The sequence below is a fragment of the Triticum urartu genome, chromosome 5 (genome assembly GCF_003073215.2).
Source record: "Triticum urartu cultivar G1812 chromosome 5, Tu2.1, whole genome shotgun sequence".
NCBI lineage: Eukaryota > Viridiplantae > Streptophyta > Magnoliopsida > Poales > Poaceae > Triticum > Triticum urartu.
The window spans coordinates 409,420,706-409,438,265 of NC_053026.1; the positions used below are offsets into that span (position 1 = coordinate 409,420,706).

Genomic DNA, 17,560 nt, shown 5'->3' on the forward strand with positions numbered 1-17,560 from the left:
AATCTCTATGTCTCCCACCTGGACTAGATCCCGGATGGAATTGAAGCATCTCTTGATGTGCTTGGTTCTCTTGTGAAATCTTGATTCCTTTGCCAAGGCAATTGCACCAGTATTGTCACAAAAGATTTTCATTGGACCCGATGCACTAGGTACGACACCTAGATCGGATATGAACTCCTTCATCCAGACTCCTTCATTTGCTGCTTCCGAAGCAGCTGTGTATTCCGCTTCACACGTAGATCCCGCCACGACGCTTTGTTTAGAACTGCACCAACTGACAGCCCCACCGTTTAATGTAAACACGTATCCGATTTGCGATTTAGAATCGTCCGGATCAGTGTCAAAGCTTGCATCAACGTAACCGTTTATGATGAGCTCTTTGTCACCTCCATATACGAGAAACATATCCTTAGTCCTTTTCAGGTACTTCAGGATGTTCTTGACCGCTGTCCAGTGATCCACTCCTGGATTACTTTGGTACCTCCCTGCTAGACTTATAGCAAGGCACACATCAGGTCTGGTACACAGCATTGCATACATGATAGAGCCTATGGCTGAAGCATAGGGAACATCTTTCATTTTCTCTCTATCTTCTGAAGTGGTCGGGCATTGAGTCTAACTCAACTTCACACCTTGTAACACAGGCAAGAACCCTTTCTTTGCTTGATCCATTTTGAACTTCTTCAAAATCTTGTCAAGGTATGTGCTTTGTGAAAATCCAATTAAACGTCTTGATCTATCTCTATAGATCTTTATGCCTAATATGTAGGCAGCTTCACCGAGGTCTTTCATTGAAAAACTCTTATTCAAGTATCCCTTTATGCTATCCAGAAATTCTATATCATTTCCGATCAGTAATATGTCATCCACATATAATATCAGAAATGCTACAGAGCTCCCACTCACTTTCTTGTAAATACAGGCTTCTCCAAAAGTCTGTATAAAACCAAATGCTTTGATCACACTATCAAAGCGTTTATTCCAACTCCGAGAGGCTTGCACCAGTCCATAAATGGATTGCTGGAGCTTGCACACTTTGTTAGCTCCCTTTGGATCGACAAAACCTTCCGGTTGCATCATATACAACTCTTCTTCCAGAAATCCATTCAGGAATGCAGTTTTGACATCCATCTGCCAAATTTCATAATCATAAAATGCGGCAATTGCTAACATGATTCGGACAGACTTAATCATAGCTACGGGTGAGAAGGTCTAATCGTAGTCAATCCTTTGAACTTGCCGAAACCCTTTTGCGACAAGTCGAGCTTTGTAGACAGTAATATTACCGTCGGCGTCAGTCTTCTTCTTGAAGATCCATTTATTCTCAATTGCTTGCCGATCATTGGGCAAGTCAACCAAAGTCCACACTTTGTTCTCATACATGGATCCCATCTCAGATTTCATGGCTTCAAGCCATTTTGCGGAATCTGGGCTCACCATCGCTTCTTCATAGTTTGTAGGTCCATCATGATCTAGTAGCATGACTTCCAGAATAGGATTACCGTACCACTCTGGTGCGGATCTTACTCTGGTTGATCTACGAGGTTCAGTAGTATCTTGTTCTGAAGTTTCATGATCATTATCATTAGCATCCTCACTAATTGGTGTAGGTGTCACAGAAACAGTTTTCTGTGATGCACTACTTTCCAAAAAGGGAGAAGGTACAGTTACCTCGTCAAGTTCTACTTTCCTCCCACTCACTTCTTTCGAGAGAAACTCCTTCTCTAGAAAGTTTCCGAACTTAGCAACAAAAGTCTTGCCTTCAGATCTGTGATAGAAGGTGTATCCAATAGTCTCCTTTGGATATCCTATGAAGACACATTTCTCCAATTTGGGTTCGAGCTTATCAGGTTGAAGCTTTTTCACATAAGCATCGCAGCCCCAAACTTTCAGAAACGACAACTTTGGTTTCTTGCCAAACCATAGTTCATAAGGCGTCGTCTCAACGGATTTTGATGGTGCCCTATTTAACGTGAATGCGGCCGTCTCCAAAGCATAACCCCAAAACGATAGCGGTAAATCAGTAAGAGACATCATAGATCACACCATATCTAGTAAAGTACGATTACGACGTTCGGACACACCATTACGCTGTGGTGTTCCGGGTGGCGTGAGTTGCGAAACTATTCCGCATTGTTTCAAATGTACACCAAACTCGTAATTCAAATATTCTCCTCCACGATCAGATCGTAGAAACTTTATTTTCTTGTTACGATGATTTTCAACTTCACTCTGAAATTCTTTGAACTTTTCAAATGTCTCAGACTTATGTTTCATTAATTAGATATACCCATATCTGCTTAAGTCATCTGTGAAGGTGAGAAAATAACGATATCCGCCACGAGCCTCAATATTCATCGGACCACATACATCTGTATGTATGATTTCCAACAAATCTGTTGCTCTCTCCATAGTACCGGAGAACGGCGTTTTAGTCATCTTGCCCATGAGGCACGGTTCGCAAGTACCAAGTGATTCATAATCAAGTGGTTCCACAAGTCCATCAGTATGGAGTTTCTTCATGCGCTTTACACCGATATGACCTAAACGGCAGTGCCAAAAATAAGTTGCACTATGATTATCAACTCTGCATCTTTTAGCTTCAACATTATGAATATGTGTGTTACTACTATCGAGATTCAATAAGAATAGACCACTCTTCAAGGGTGCATGACCATAAAAGATATTACTCATATAAATAGAACAACCATTATTCTCTGATTTAAATGAATAACCGTCTCGCATCAAACAAGATCTTGATATAATGTTCATGCTTAACGCTGGCACCAAATAACAATTATTTAGGTCTAATATTAATCCCGAAGGTAGATGTAGAGGTAGCGTGCCGACTGCGATCACATCGACTTTGGAACCGTTTCCCACGCGCATCGTCACCTCGTCCTTAGCCAATCTTCGCTTAATCCGTAGTCCCTGTTTCGAGTTCAAATATTTGCAACAGAACCAGTATCAAATACCCAGGTGCTACTGCGAGCATTAGTAAGGTACACATCAATAACATGTATATCACATATACCTTTGTTCACCTTGCCATCCTTCTTATCCGCCAAATACTTGGGGCAGTTCCGCTTCCAGTGACCAGTCTGCTTGCAGTAGAAGCACTCAGTTTCAGGCTTTGGTCCAGACTTGGGTTTCTTCTCTTTAGCATCAACTTGCTTGATGTTCTTCTTGAAGTTCCCCTTCTTCTTCCCTTTTCCCCTTTTCTTGAAACTAGTGGTCTTGTTGACCATCAACACTTGATGCTCCTTTTTGATTTCTAGCTCCGCAGCTTTCAGCATTGCGAAGAGCTCGGGAATAGTCTTATTCATCCCTTGCATATTTTAGTTCATCACAAAGCTCTTGTAGCTTGGTGGCAGTGATTGGAGAATTCTGTCAATGACGCAATCATCTGGAAGATTAACTCCCATTTGAATCAAGTGATTATTATACCCAGACATTTTGAGTATATGCTCACTGACAGAACTGTTCTCCTCCATCTTGCAGCTATAGAACTTATTGGAGACTTCATATCTCTCAATCCGGGCATTTGCTTGAAATATTAACTTCAACTCCTGGAACATCTCATATGCTCCATGACGTTCAAAACGTCGTTGAAGTCCCGGTTCTAAGCCGTAAAGCATGGCACACTGAACTATCGAGTAGTCATCAGCTTTGCTTTGTCAGACGTTCACAACATCTGGTGTTGCTCCAGCAGCAGGCCTGGCACCCAGCGGTGCTTCCAGGACGTAATTCTTCTGTGCAGCAATGAGGATAATCCTCAAGTTACGGACCCAGTCCGTGTAATTTCTACCATCATCTTTCAACTTTGCTTTCTCTAGGAACGCATTAAAATTCAATGGAACAACAACACGGGCCATTTATCTACAATCATACATAATCAAGCAAGATACTATCAGGTACTAAGTTCATGATAATTTTAAGTTCAATTAATCATATTACTTAAAGAACTCCCACTTAGATAGACATCCCTCTAATCCTCTAAGTGATTACGTGATCCAAATCAACTAAACCATGTCCGATCATCACGTGAGATGGAGTAGTTTCATTGGTGAACATCACCATGTTGATCATATCTTTGAACGTAGAGCCTATCACACCCGATCATCACGTGGTGTCTCAGCACGAAGAACTTTCGCAACGGTGCATACTCAGGGAGAACACTTCTTGATAATTTAGTGAGAGATCATCTTATAATGCTACCGTCAATCAAAGCAAGATAAGATGCATAAAAGATAAACATCACATGCAATCAATATAAGTGATATGATATGGCCATCATCATCTTGTGCTTGTGATCTCCATCTCCGAAGCACCGTCATGATCACCATCGTCACCGGCGCGACACCTTGATCTCCATCGTAGCATCGTTGTCGTCTCGCCAATCTTATGCTTCCACGACTATCACTACCGTTTAGTAATAAAGTAAAGCATTACATCGCGATTGCATTGCATACAATAAAGCGACAACCATATGGCTCCTGCCGTTGCCGATAACTCGGTTACAAAACATGATCATCTCATACAATAAATTCAGCATCATGCCTTGACCATATCACATCACAACATGCCCTGCAAAAACAAGTTAGACGTCCTCTACTTTGTTGTTGCATAGTTTTACGTGGCTGCTACGGGCTTAAGTAAGAACCAATCTCACCTACGCATCAAAACCACAACGATAGTTTGTCAAATAGACTCCGTTTTAACCTTCGCAAGGACCGGGCGTAGCCATACTTGGTTCAACTAAAGTTGGAGAGACAGTCGCCCGCAAGCCACCTGTGTGCAAAGCACGTCGAGGGAACCGGTCTCGCGTAAGCGTACGCGTAAGGTTGGTCCGGGTCGTCTCGTCCAACAATACCGCCGAACCAAAGTATGACATGCTGGTAGGCAGTATGACTTGTATCGTCCACAACTCACTTGTGTTCTACTCGTGCATATAACATCAACATAAATAACCTAGGCTCGGATGCCACTGTTGGGTTTCGTAGTAATTTTAAAAAATTTCCTACGCACACGCAAGATCATGTGATGCATAGCAACGAGGGGAAGAGTGTTGTCTACGTACCCAACGCAGATCGACTGCGGAAGCGATGACACGACGTAGAGGAAGTAGTCGTACGTCTTCACGATCCAACCGATCAAGCACCGAAACTACGGCACCTCCGAGTTCGAGCACACGTTCAGCTCGATGACGATCCCCGGACTCCGATCCAGCAAAGTGTCGGGGAAGAGTTCCGTCAGCACGACGGCGTGGTGACGATCTTGATGTACTACAGCAGCAGGGCTTCGCCTAAACTCCGCTACAGTATTATCGAGGTATATGGTAGCAGGGGGGACCGCACACGGCTAAGGAATAGATCACGTGGATCAACTTGTGTGTCTAGAGGTGTCCCCTGCCTCCGTATATAAAGGAGTAGAGGGGGGGAGGCTGGCCGGCCAAGGAGGGAGGCGCAGGAGGAGTCCTACTCCTTCCGGGAGTAGGACTCCCCCCAATCCTATTCCAACTAGGATTCCCAAGGGGGGAAAGAGAGAGAGGGGGGCCGGCCACCTTCTCCTAGTCCTAATAGGACTAGGGGAGGGGGAAGTGGCGCAGCCACCTTGGGCTGCCCCTTTCTCCTTTCCACTAAGGCCCATGAAGGCCCATATGGCTCCCGGGGGGTTCCGGTAACCTCCCGGTAACCCGGTAAAATCCCGATTTCACCCGGAACACTTTTTCCGATATCTAAACATAGGCTTCCAATATATCAATCTTTACGTCTCGACCATTTCGAGACTCCTCGTCATGTCCGTGATCACATCCGGGACTCCGAACAACCTTCGGTACATCAAAATGCATAAACTCATAATGTAACTGTCATCGTAACCTTAAGCGTGCGGACCCTACGGGTTCGAGAATAATGTAGACATGACCGAGACACGTCTCCGGTCAATAACCAATAGCGGGACCTGGATGCCCATATTGGCTCCTACATATTCTACGAAGATCTTTATCGGTCAGACCGCATAACAACATACGTTGTTCCCTTTGTCATCGGTATGTTACTTTCCCGAGATTCGATCGTCGGTATCTAATACCTAGTTCAATCTCGTTACCGGCAAGTCTCTTTACTCGTTCTGTAATACATCATCTCACAACTAACATATTAGTTGTAATGCTTGCAAGGCTTTATGTGATGTGTATTACCGAGAGGGCCCAGAGATACCTCTCCGATAATCGGAGTGACAAATCCTAATCTCGAAATACGCCAACCCAACATCTACCTTTGGAGACACCTGTAATGCTCCTTTATAATCACCCAGTTACGTTGTGACGTTTGGTAGCACCCAAAGTGTTCCTCCGGTAAACGGGAGTTGCATAATCTCATAGTCATAGGAACATGTATAAGTCATGAAGAAAAGCAATAGCAACATACTAAACGATCGGGTGCTAAGCTAATGGAATGAGTCATGTCAATCAGATCATTCAACTAATGATGTGACCTCGTTAATCAAATAACAACTCATTGTTCATGGTTAGGAAACATAACCATCTTTGATTAATGAGCTAGTCGAGTAGAGGCATACTAGTGACACTTTGTTTGTCTATGTATTCACACATGTATTATGTTTCCGGTTAATACAATTCTAGCATGAATAATAAACATTTATCATGATTATAAGGAAATAAATAATAACTTTATTATTGCCTCTAGGGCATATTTCCTTCACTACAATGTTCAATACTATGCTATAAAAACTACAATTAACATGCACCGAATTCATGAAGTTTGAGCAATACATACCTTGCAGGCGTTTTGTCGAACACCTTGCGGGCGCCGAGCGGCAGCGAGCGCCTGGGCGCTGTTCGTCGGGGGATGGACGCGCGCGAGGGGCGGCGGTGACTAGAGGGGGGCAGAGGAGGAGGATGGCGAGGGCGGCGGCGGCGCCGCGACTAGAGAGGGGGGTGAGTTGCGAGCGAGCGCACGAGAGTACAGCGCGCGGGAGCGGGCGCAGCAAATAAACGGCGCGCGATGCAGTTTCGGCCCGCACGCTGAACAAGATATGCCGCGCGCGCGGTTTTTGCGCGCCCGCTGGAGCCACTATACCGGTTGCGCGCGCGCTAAAATGGGCAATTTTGCGGCGCGGCGCTAGTTTGGCGCGGCTGTTGGAGATGCTCTTAGATTCTAACTCTAAACCAACCATGAACTAACTCTAACCAAAGAGGTGTTTGGATGGCAGTGTTAGATTGACAATAAATGCTCTTTCTCAATCATTTGGCTACTTTGGAGCATATTACCTGCCGGATTTGGCGGAATGAGCCCTATCCGAGGCCGACGGGAACGGGCCGCGCAAGGAGCCGCGACTGCTTACCAGCGGGCGGACGGGCCGCGGGAAGACGAGGGGGTTGGAACGGGAGGATAGGGCGGGGCTGCTTACCGGCGGCGGACGGAAGCGTAGATACGGCGAGGCGCCTTCACGGGCGGTGCGAGAGGGAGGGAGAGGACGAGAAACTTCGAGGAAGTGGGGAGGGATCTGCTGCGGGAAGAGCGAGAGAAAAATGTATTTTTTAGTGGTCCCTAGGAGAACTAACCCAAATAAGCATCTCTTTGGATGGGTAAGATTTTTTAGATGGGTTAGATGCATCTAACCCAAACTAACCCTCCTGTTTAGATATTTTTGGATGGGTCCCGATAACACCCACATGTGTGGATGTTAAGGGGTCTGGCCACACGTCTATGTGTGGTATGTAAAGAATCAGCCCACACATCTACGTGTGGGCAAAACAAGTAACGACCACACGTCCGGTCTTTTGACTCATGGTCCCTCTCACATGCCTAAGTGTGGGCAAACTGGATAATGCCCACACGCCCATACTCATGGTTCCGCATGCTTCGCGTGACAGTCATCACGCGTCCCCGCAGTTGCCATGATTCGGACCCTCTTCCATGTCTGTTTAATAACAACTGCCATGTTGCTGAACTACAGTTGGCATGTCTGATAACTACAGTTGCCATCTCAGGTCAAGTGCCAGATGCCATTTTTTGGACAACTGCAGTTGTTGCCATATAAGGTCTGGTCTACTACAGTTGCCATGATTTGAAAACTTTAGAAGTTGCCACCTACTAACACTAGGCAGTTGCCATGTAGCACTACAAAAAGGCATGGCAAAAAAATGTTCGGGTAAAGAGAGAGTTGCCATTTGCTTACAAGCACGCTAGGGCAGTTGACATGTACCCTGCAAAAACACATGGTAACTCGGGTAAAAAAGAGAGTTGCTATCTGCTTACAAGCACGCTAGGGCAGTTGCCATGTACCCTGCAAAACACATGACAACTGACAGCTTTGAGTGTGAGAGAGGAGACGGGCGTGTGGGCGAACTGCTAAATGCCCCCACACCAGCCCTACGCGTGCGTGAAAACTGACGTGTGGGCGAACTGCTAAACGCCCACACACCAGCTCCTCCGCGTGGTCAAAACAGACGTGTGGGCGACCGGATGAACGCCCACACACCAGCTCAATCCTACGTGGCATAAAAAATCTGACAAAATATGCCAAGATTCGTGCAAACACAAACAGACGTTGATCCATGCGTGTGGACCAGATGCAAATGCCCACACGTGTGTGTTAGTATTTCCATTTTAAATTAGTTGAGTCCAAACTAACGCAAACTAACTCTTGAAACCAAACATCGCCTTTGCTTCCGTGTGAGTTCCAGCGCTGGCTATATCCGGTAGTACTCCGGTTTGCCAGGGCGTCGCCCTCGGTGCAGGCTGCCAGCTCCAAGCATGCTCATCCATGCAACCACGCACGCGAGCTAGCGCACTCCGTCCGTCGCGGGCCAGGCCGGCGGCATCTCTATGGATACGCTTTTATCAGTCGGTTAGTTGCTCGAGTTGACCCATCAACGCCCGCCCGGCTGCGTTTAGTTTGCCTCTCTCGGCCTCGGCTCTCAGCGCCACATACAGATACCGCAGACAACTCCATTTATTCATGACAGGCACACTCCCAATTAGTTTGTCCTACCTGGTCGAGTTCGCTAACTAGTACGTAATCAGCAACACTCCAATTAAGCCACTTCGATCGTGCACGTACGTCATATCGTTTCCAGTCGTCTTCACCTTCATATTCTTCACGTGCCATGCATTGATGGCCCAGTATTTCCAGCTGCACGCAGAGAAGATGGTAGTACGATCAAGTCGAGAAGGCGGTGCACCGCCGCGTCAGAGCGCTCATCGCCCCCTACCTCTCCCCGGCATTATTCACGTTCTTAGCTGGTCGAGAGAGACGCATAGTTAGGTTGGCGCCACTGCGGCGTCGCCATCCCGGAGATCCGCACCGGCAAACCAGCTTGTCACGCCGCGCGCGCACGCAGGGTTAGCGTCTAGCTAGCGCGCACGCCACACGTACGATTGTCTGCTTGCTTATTGGTCGTCAGGAGAATACTAAGCCAGCACTGTGCGATCGTTCGTTTCTTCTCTGCTTTAGCGGCGCAGGACGCCCGACTGTAACCAGCCGCGTACGAACGTACGTACGTGCAACAGTATTTCAGTTGCGGCCGGCCCCGGCCCTCCGTATTTGTTATCTATCAATGGGCTAGGCGCCGGCGTGGTGATCATGAACTGATGAAGACTACGAGGCCTAGTTGACACTTGATTAGTTGATTTAACACACGATTAATTAGCCTCCCACCATACTGTACGGTCGAGCTTGCTAGCGAACTGCCAGCACGCATGCGCAATTAACAAACCTAATGAGAGGCTTACACATCCAGGATTAATTAGAGTGCCATGACCTCCAGCTAGTACGACTGCCACAATGCTCTCATAGCCCCGTCCGTGGATCGTGTCAGTTAAGGACAGTGTTAGGGACGCGCGCATCGGTTAAGGAAATGGACCGGCGACCTACCTGGAGCTGCTAGCAGCAGCCAACTAACGTGATCGATCGATCGCGCCGGCCGGCCGGCCGGCCGGCTATAGCTCTATAGCTAGCGCATCCATGGCTAGCACGACTGTACGTACCGAACCTTACCCTACCCTAGGTAGCTAGCATGGGTACATGCACGTAGAAAAACCAACCGTTGAAACCAGCCTTTTCTGGGATCGACCGCTTCAATATTCGCACATGCACGACTTCAACCAGATTGGACGTTCATTCTCAGATTCCATGATTACTTTCTCTAGTACGCAGCTAGGGCAATCTACTTGCACGGTCGATCGGCACGATCAGTTAGGGCAGCTCCAATGTTCGGTGAAGTATAGTGGTAGCACTGGCACTGCTAGCAATCCGATTATCCGATCCTTTAAAGAGGCATGCAGCTCTAGTTGTCAGTTGTCATGAGCTGCACAGTGCCGATTCAATCGCAGCTAGCTTTAAAACGGAAAATTGTTAGTAGATTAACATGCTACAGTACCATGAGTGCGCCCGTGCGTAGTTTAATTAGTTATCAGGGGCGGGGCTTCTTTAAATTTTGGGAGTACGTAACAGCGGATGACTGGCCTACCGCGCGCGCTTTTAGTCCAACAGTGAGGGCGTTCAGCTTGTCCCCGACGCGTATTATTTTATGCAAAGTGTAGCTTTAGCCCTAGCTTAATCAGCTCCGGAGTCGAGTCCCACTCCCGCCACCATCCATCAATCATCAGTTGGTACCAGCACTTTGTATTAAATAAACCACATGATCTGCTACTAATGATTTGTGTTACTAATACACGACCGGTCAATGGATCAGAGGGCCGGTTGGGGGTGCGTGGAAAATGCCATAAGAGCGACTCCCATAGGGTTTCTGCTTTCATGTAGTTTTTTTTTGAGAGAGAGTTGCTTTCATGTAGTTAGTTCTATGTAACGATTAATTCGATCTTCTTGACTTTGCTATATCTATTTCCTGCAGTCCTTTCAATTAAGGACATTTTTATTAATTCATAATGTAGCATCAAGCAGATACAAAGTATGATGAGCGGCGCCCAGCATGTGATACAATCTATTCCTAGTAAGGCAAGAATCATGCGTTATTCAGTAATGTTGAATATGTACTGCAAATCTCAACAATTTAGTTGCCAAATGGTGTACTATATACCGCACCTTCTGTTTCATATTAGTTGTCGCTCAAACATGCTACTCCCTCTGTCCATATTAATTAGTTGTCGCTCAAACATATGCATCCATCACTGGGGTAATATATGTCATCTATTGATCGATCGGTTGCCGAGGTTTAAGAAAGTTGTAGTACTACGTGCTAATCAACCAGCTGCTGCTACAGAACTTTGCAAAGAAGAATTTAGTTAGTTTACTGTAGCTCGGTTGGGTATGGATGCGTGGTCCAATCCCAACGATGTTCAGGGGACCAAATGCTTTCCCTCACCAACCAACTTAAATGGCCCTGGTTAGTACGTCCAAATACATGCCCAAAAGTTGTCCAAAGTTGTCATCATCCTCTCCAGACTATATTACTCAAACGGATTAAGCTCAGGCCCGTTATTAAGCATGCGTGCATGCATGCAAATACGAACAATGCAAAGGGAAGAGAAAAAGAAGTATACCATGACAGCCAGGAATTGGACGCGCGTACGTACGTGCCCATCATCTGACTCTGCACCGAACTTCCACTTACTTAAAACCCTGTGATCGGATTAGAATATGCATGCATGGCGACAAGTCTTTGATGAGTCTTGGTGCGTTGGAGTACTTACTAGGCTGTACGTGTTGCTTTGTGCATGCGCATGATGCCTAATTGATGGCCAAGTTTGGAGAAAGTTTGACCCAAGGTTGCCTTTTTTGGCTTGTTTTTGAACGACCCACGGCTGTCTTGTCTTCGTGGGATTTTGTAAACCGCACGAGATTATTGTCCCGCCAACGCCAGCCTTAAGCATTCTTGATGATTTTGGTACCTATGGCCCAGGAAGCGATGCAACTATGCCTACACATCAAGTCTGTTTTGACATCTGATCTGTTTCCCGCAAAAGAAAAATGACATCTTATCTGTAGCAGTTCTGTCGGCTGGTGAAAATGCCTTCAACTACCGGCCAAGAATAATAATATCTACTAGATGACATTTCCAGAAATCTCAGGAAATAGATTTAAAAAGAATGTATGGATCCCAGAAGGAAATGGGCTTGCATGCACTTTATATATACACAGATGGGAATGTACGTGGATGCATTGATCCCTACATCTTATACATATCTTATTGAAAGAGGAGAGGAAAAGGGGAAATGATTAATAAGAAGAATAAAAGAAGCTACCACACCAATCATTAGGGAAATTGATTAATAGCCCCAAAACAGCATCGTTCTTGGGCGCGCGGTAATCGCAAAGCTAGTCCCCGAATTACCACGAACGCCTCAAGGTTAAATAAATCTCCACACACACACACAGCTTAATTACTCACTTCGCCGCTCGATAAGCGTTTATATTACAACTCTACCCCTAGCGTAAAGAAAGAATTACCAAATTGCCCCCTATAGAGGCCAGGCCACCAACTCTGGCGAGCTTGGCGCCAGCTGCGGATGATGTGGGCGGTTGGCCGGCCGGCCGGTCCGCCGGTCAACACGCGTAGTACTCGACGAGCTCGTCCAGCGACTCGGGCTGCGGGTCCGCGTTCTCCAGCATCCACAGGAGGTGCTCGAACAGCACCACCTCGCAGCCGATGATGGTGCCGCCGGCGCCGTCGCCGCCCACGCCGCCGCCCGAGCGGTCCACGAGGTTCTGGAACAGCGGGTGGCAGACGAGGTCGGCGGCGATGAGGTAGCGGCGGCGCGACTTGCCGACGTAGACCGGGTGGAGGCCCGGGGGCACGCTGTCGGCGCCGTGGAACGACGCCGCGCCGCCGCCGACGCCGCGGCCCCACGGGTCCTCCTCCTCGCCGCCGCCGCCGCCGTGCGACGCCGCCGAGGGCGTGCGCGAGATCCGGCTCGACGAGTGCCACCGCCTGATCATGCACTTGAGCTTGCTGCTCAGCCCGCCCTTCGCCATTGGAAGCAGAGAAAATGAGAAGATGTTCTTGGAGTTCAGTCGGAAAGAGAGAGGAGGCGTAGGGATGACTTGCAGGGTCGGGGAGGTGGCGAGAGGGTATATATAGGGGGCGGAGGGGAGGCCGGCTGTGGACTGGCGGGATGGAGACCGGTGGGAGGGCGAGGGTCAAGGTGTCGGGGACGGTGCATGGCGCGGCCACGGTGATGATGGTAAAACCGAACCTGGAGGAGGAGAGGAGAGGGGAACAGTGGGGAGGCAACTGGCCGCCGCCCCGTCGGGAAGTGGTGGTACTCCGTATGTGACGGTGCGCGGTATCTGTCCGTCCGTCCGTCTCTTTCTCTCCGGTTGGCATGCAGCACGGCAGCGCAGACCCGACTGTGAATTCGCGAGGACCGTGACATGTCCATCGTCAGGTAGTACGCCGAGCTGATATCCGTCGCACTTTTTTTTAGATTTATTAAGCTATATATGCTCATCGCCGGCCACTTGCACGAGGCCACAAAAATGGCTGCAGAACTTGTCCGTGAATAAGTAGAAGTGCATCTGCCAGTGAAAAGCAGAAACGGATTTGGGCCACGCAAGGGCGGGGGCACCGAGTCCGTCGCACGTGTTTTTTCTTTCGGTTTTTGATTTTCAGACTTTCAACCTTTTGAACAAGAGTTCAAATTAAATTACGTTTTTATATTTGTGTTTATCCTGGCCGGGACTTTCAAATAATATTTGTTTTAAACATGTTCTAAATTTCAACTCTAAGGTGGCTGAGCATCTTCGGGTTCGTATCCTCCATAAGGTGGCTGAGCCGCTAAGGAAGACCGTCGAGTTCACTCCCTTTGGTAAATATGAGGAAATAAGCTTCAATGTAAAATATGAGAAGTTGTCTAATTTTTGCTTGTGCTGTGGTATGGTGGGTCACATGACGGCCAAAAACTGCAGCATTCCGGCCGAGCTTCGCAAGGCGATCTATTCCATCGAGCTCAAAGCGCCGTCATGGGGTGGGCCGTTTCGGCGGCACATTGACTTCTGGGGCCTTCCGGGTGCCCGGGAAGATGAAGAGGACACGGAGAAGGCCAAGCTACCGGACAAGATGATCTCTGTGGTTGCTACGGCGGTCAAGAACCTGTCTGTGGCTGCTGCTCCAGCGGTGTCTGCGGCTCCTTTCGGGAAGGCGGCGGGTTCCACAACGGTCGTTGACCCGGGGCTGCGTGTGCTTGGCATATCCCAGGAGGGGAGGCCGGTGCTTGCTGGTTCTGGGTCCAATGGCCAGCTTCAGCAGGTGGTGCCCGAGCAGGCACTTGTCTTTGGGGATGCCTCTGCTTTGGCTGGGGGGCCGTTTTGGACGACCAGCTTGCCCAAGGTGCATCCCTCTTCATCAACACGGGAACTCCAGGGGCGCCGCCTGCGGTGGCTACCGCTGGTAGCGGGCTTGGGGTGCATTCCTACATCATGCCAGGTGCACCCTGGGCGTCCAAGGAGGGGCTAGTTGAAGCTCCTACCGAGGTGGTGTTGCCGGGTGCGAAGGCCCCGGCTGATTCTGTTGCAGCTGCGCCGTCTATGGATGATCAAGTCAAGGTTCCAGGAGAGGTGCAGACCGGTGACTCCAACCTTTCTGCACCTTCTGGGCTGCTGCCGGGGGGCCGGTGGTGGGTTCAATGCTGGCGGCCCATGGAGGACAGCATCTTTGCGTCGACGCAAAGGGCGTGGAGACCATTTGGGGTCGCTGGAAGCGCGTCCACAGAGAGGAGCGCGAGGAGCATGCTGTGGTGCAGTACGCCGGTGTAAAGCATGCCATGTTCGGCGTGCCTACCCCACCGAACAGTGGCATCGAGCTCTCCAGCCGCAAGGCCGCGTTCGTCGGCATCCTCGAGAATACGGTGATGTCTAAGAGGCGGTGCCCGGATGACCAAGACTTCATCATCAACATGAATAGCAGTAGTTCTGAGAGTGTAGAATTTTCTTCTTGTAAGAGAGCTTGTGTTGAGAGAGTTGAGGCTGTGATAGGTGTAGATGGGGTAGTCACTCATGTTACTAAGGAAGTGGATGGGGGAGAGGAAGTGTATCAGGAAAAAAAAGAGAATCTGTAGGTGAGGGGAGAGCTATTGGTGAGGCTGCTAAGGAAGCTACCGACCATGGGGCTGTCGGTCAACTGACGGGCGCGGATGCGAGCGCCCGTCAGGAGCCATGAAAATCCTGAGTTGGAACTGTCGGGGGCTGGGTCAACCCCGCACAGTTCAAGAGCTTGTGTGTCTCTCTAAGACGCACCAACCCAATGTTACCTTCCTTTCAGAGACTAGAAAAAATAAAGAATATGTTGAAGGTTTGCGTTATCGGTTGGGTATGAAAAATGTGTTCTCCTTTTCAGCTCAAGGGAAAGGTGGAGGCCTTGCTGTGTTCTGGGATGATTCTTATAATCTGGAGTTGAATAAGTTTGGGGAGCATTTCATTGATATGTATATTTGTTCTAGCAATGGTGCAAAATGGAGAAGCACTTTTGTCTATGGAGAAGCCAAGGCAAGTCAAAGGTATGTAATGTGGGATCTTTTGCGTAGAATTAAACCCCTTGGTTCGGGACCGTGGTTTTTGGTTGGGGATTTCAATGAAGCGATGTGGCAGAATGAACATTTTTCTCGCCATAAGAGGTCGTCTTCCATGATGGCTAATTTTAGGAGTGTTCTTTCTGATTGTAACCTCTTTGACTTGGGATTTCATGGTGTTCCTTGGACCTATAATAACAAGCAAGAGGGCAAAAAAATGTCAAAGTGAGACTAGACCGGGCTGTTGCGTGTCCCCAATGGTCTGTTTTGTTTCCAGATTGCAAGGTGTCTCATATTATTAGTTCAAGGTCTGATCATTGTCCTCTGCTCATTCAATTATTGGGGTCTCCCCGTGTTGGCAAAATTGTTAAACAGCTCAGATACGAGGCTTATTGGGAGAGGGAAGGGGTGGTTCTAGAGGAGCAAATTAAATCTTGTTGGAATGACGGCACACATAATGAGGATTTGAAGGATGTGACCATGAATCTGAAGAGAATGCTTGGAAAATTGCATGAGTGGAGTAGCACTTATATTGGATATCTACCCAGGAAACTTGATTTGGCGAGGAAAAGACTAAATAGTCTTTACAATAGAAATGATACTGCAGCCTTGGTTGAGAGGAAGGCGATTCTTAAAGAAATGGATGAGCTCCTTTATAAAGAAGAAATTTTATGGAAGCAAAGATCACGGATTGATAAAATTAAATGGGGGGATAGGAACACAAAATTCTTCAGATCTAAGGCTACGTGGAGAGCTAAGAAAAATAATATTTCGAGCTTGAGAAGGAATGATGGCACGGTTACAAAGAATGTGGCAAAGATCCATAATATCACTAACTCTTTCTTCAAGGATCTATACACATGTGATGGTACGGTTGATCCTTCTCTGATCATTCCCCTCGTCAAGCCGCTTGTGAGTGAGGATATGAATGTTGATATTTGTAAACCGTTAACGGACCAAGAGATTAGTGACGCTCTCTTTCAAATTGGCCCACTTAAGGCTCCGGGTCCAGATGGTTTTCCAGCAAGATTCTTTCAAAGGAATTGGGGAGTGCTGAAGGAGGATATTATTCATGCGGTTAAAAAGTTTTTTCATACGGGGACAATGCCAGAGGGCGTAAACGATACGGTGATTGTTCTTATTCCTAAGGTGAAAAATCCTCAATCAATCAAAGACTTCCGTCCTATCAGTCTGTGTAATGTTATTTATAAAATCATATCAAAGTGCCTTGTGAACAGACTGAGACCGCATCTTGATGGTATGATTTCTCCAACCCAAAGTGCCTTTATTCCAGGGAGACTTATTTCTGATAATGCTCTTATTGCGTTTGAGTGTATGCATTCCTTAAGTACTCTGAAGGATGGGCGGGGTGAATTCTGTGCTTATAAATTGGATCTTGCCAAGGCTTATGATAGAGTGGATTGGAATTTTTTGAAGTGCATGTTGAGCGCAGTGGGGTTCGCACCAGAGTGGATAAAGTGGATTATGGCATGTGTTACTTCAGTAAAATTTTCAGTGCGCTTCAATGGCCAGCTCTTGGAGTCCTTCTCCCCGTCATGTGGTATTAGGCAAGGGGATCCTCTCTCACCATACTTATTTTTATTTGTGGCTGAAGCTCTTTCCTTATTGCTACAGAATGCGTGTACTAGTGGATCACTTCTGGAGTTCAAGGTTAATAGACAGGCCCCGGGTATTTCACATCTCTTGTTTGCCGATGATTGTCTTTTATTTTTCAAGGGTTCCATTGAGCAAGCTTTGGCAATCAAAAATATTATTACGACTTATGAGAAGGGGACGGGTCAATTGCTGAGCCCAGATAAATGCTTTATATTGTTCGGCAAGAATTGCAGTATGGAGGTCCAGGTGGCTATTATGGTAATTCTTTGCATCACTTCGGAGGGTTTTGAGGATAAATACCTTGGGCTCCCGGTGCCACAAGGGAGAATGAAGGCTGGTAAATTTCAATCCACAAAGGAAAAAGCCCTCAAAATTTTATCGGACTGGATAGAAAAATATGCCTCATGTGGGGCGAAGGAAACTTTGATTAAATCTGTCCTGCAGGCTCTTCC

General features: G+C 47.5%; 1 protein-coding gene across 1 annotated transcript; it reads right to left on the reverse strand.

Moving 5' to 3' along the window:
- Positions 1-12,079: 12,079 nt before the first annotated feature.
- Positions 12,080-13,201, reverse strand: LOC125556099 (auxin-responsive protein SAUR76-like). The gene has a single exon (XM_048718894.1). It carries the CDS (start codon positions 12,958-12,960, stop codon positions 12,532-12,534), a length of 429 nt encoding a protein of 142 aa, XP_048574851.1. The 5' UTR covers positions 12,961-13,201; the 3' UTR covers positions 12,080-12,531.
- Between the last annotated feature and the right edge of the window lie 4,359 nt (positions 13,202-17,560).

Coding starts and splice junctions, on each gene's coding strand:
- LOC125556099 (XM_048718894.1), bottom strand. CDS start 12,960: ATGGCGAAGGGCGGGCTGAGCAGCAAGCTCAAGTGCATGATCAGGCGG.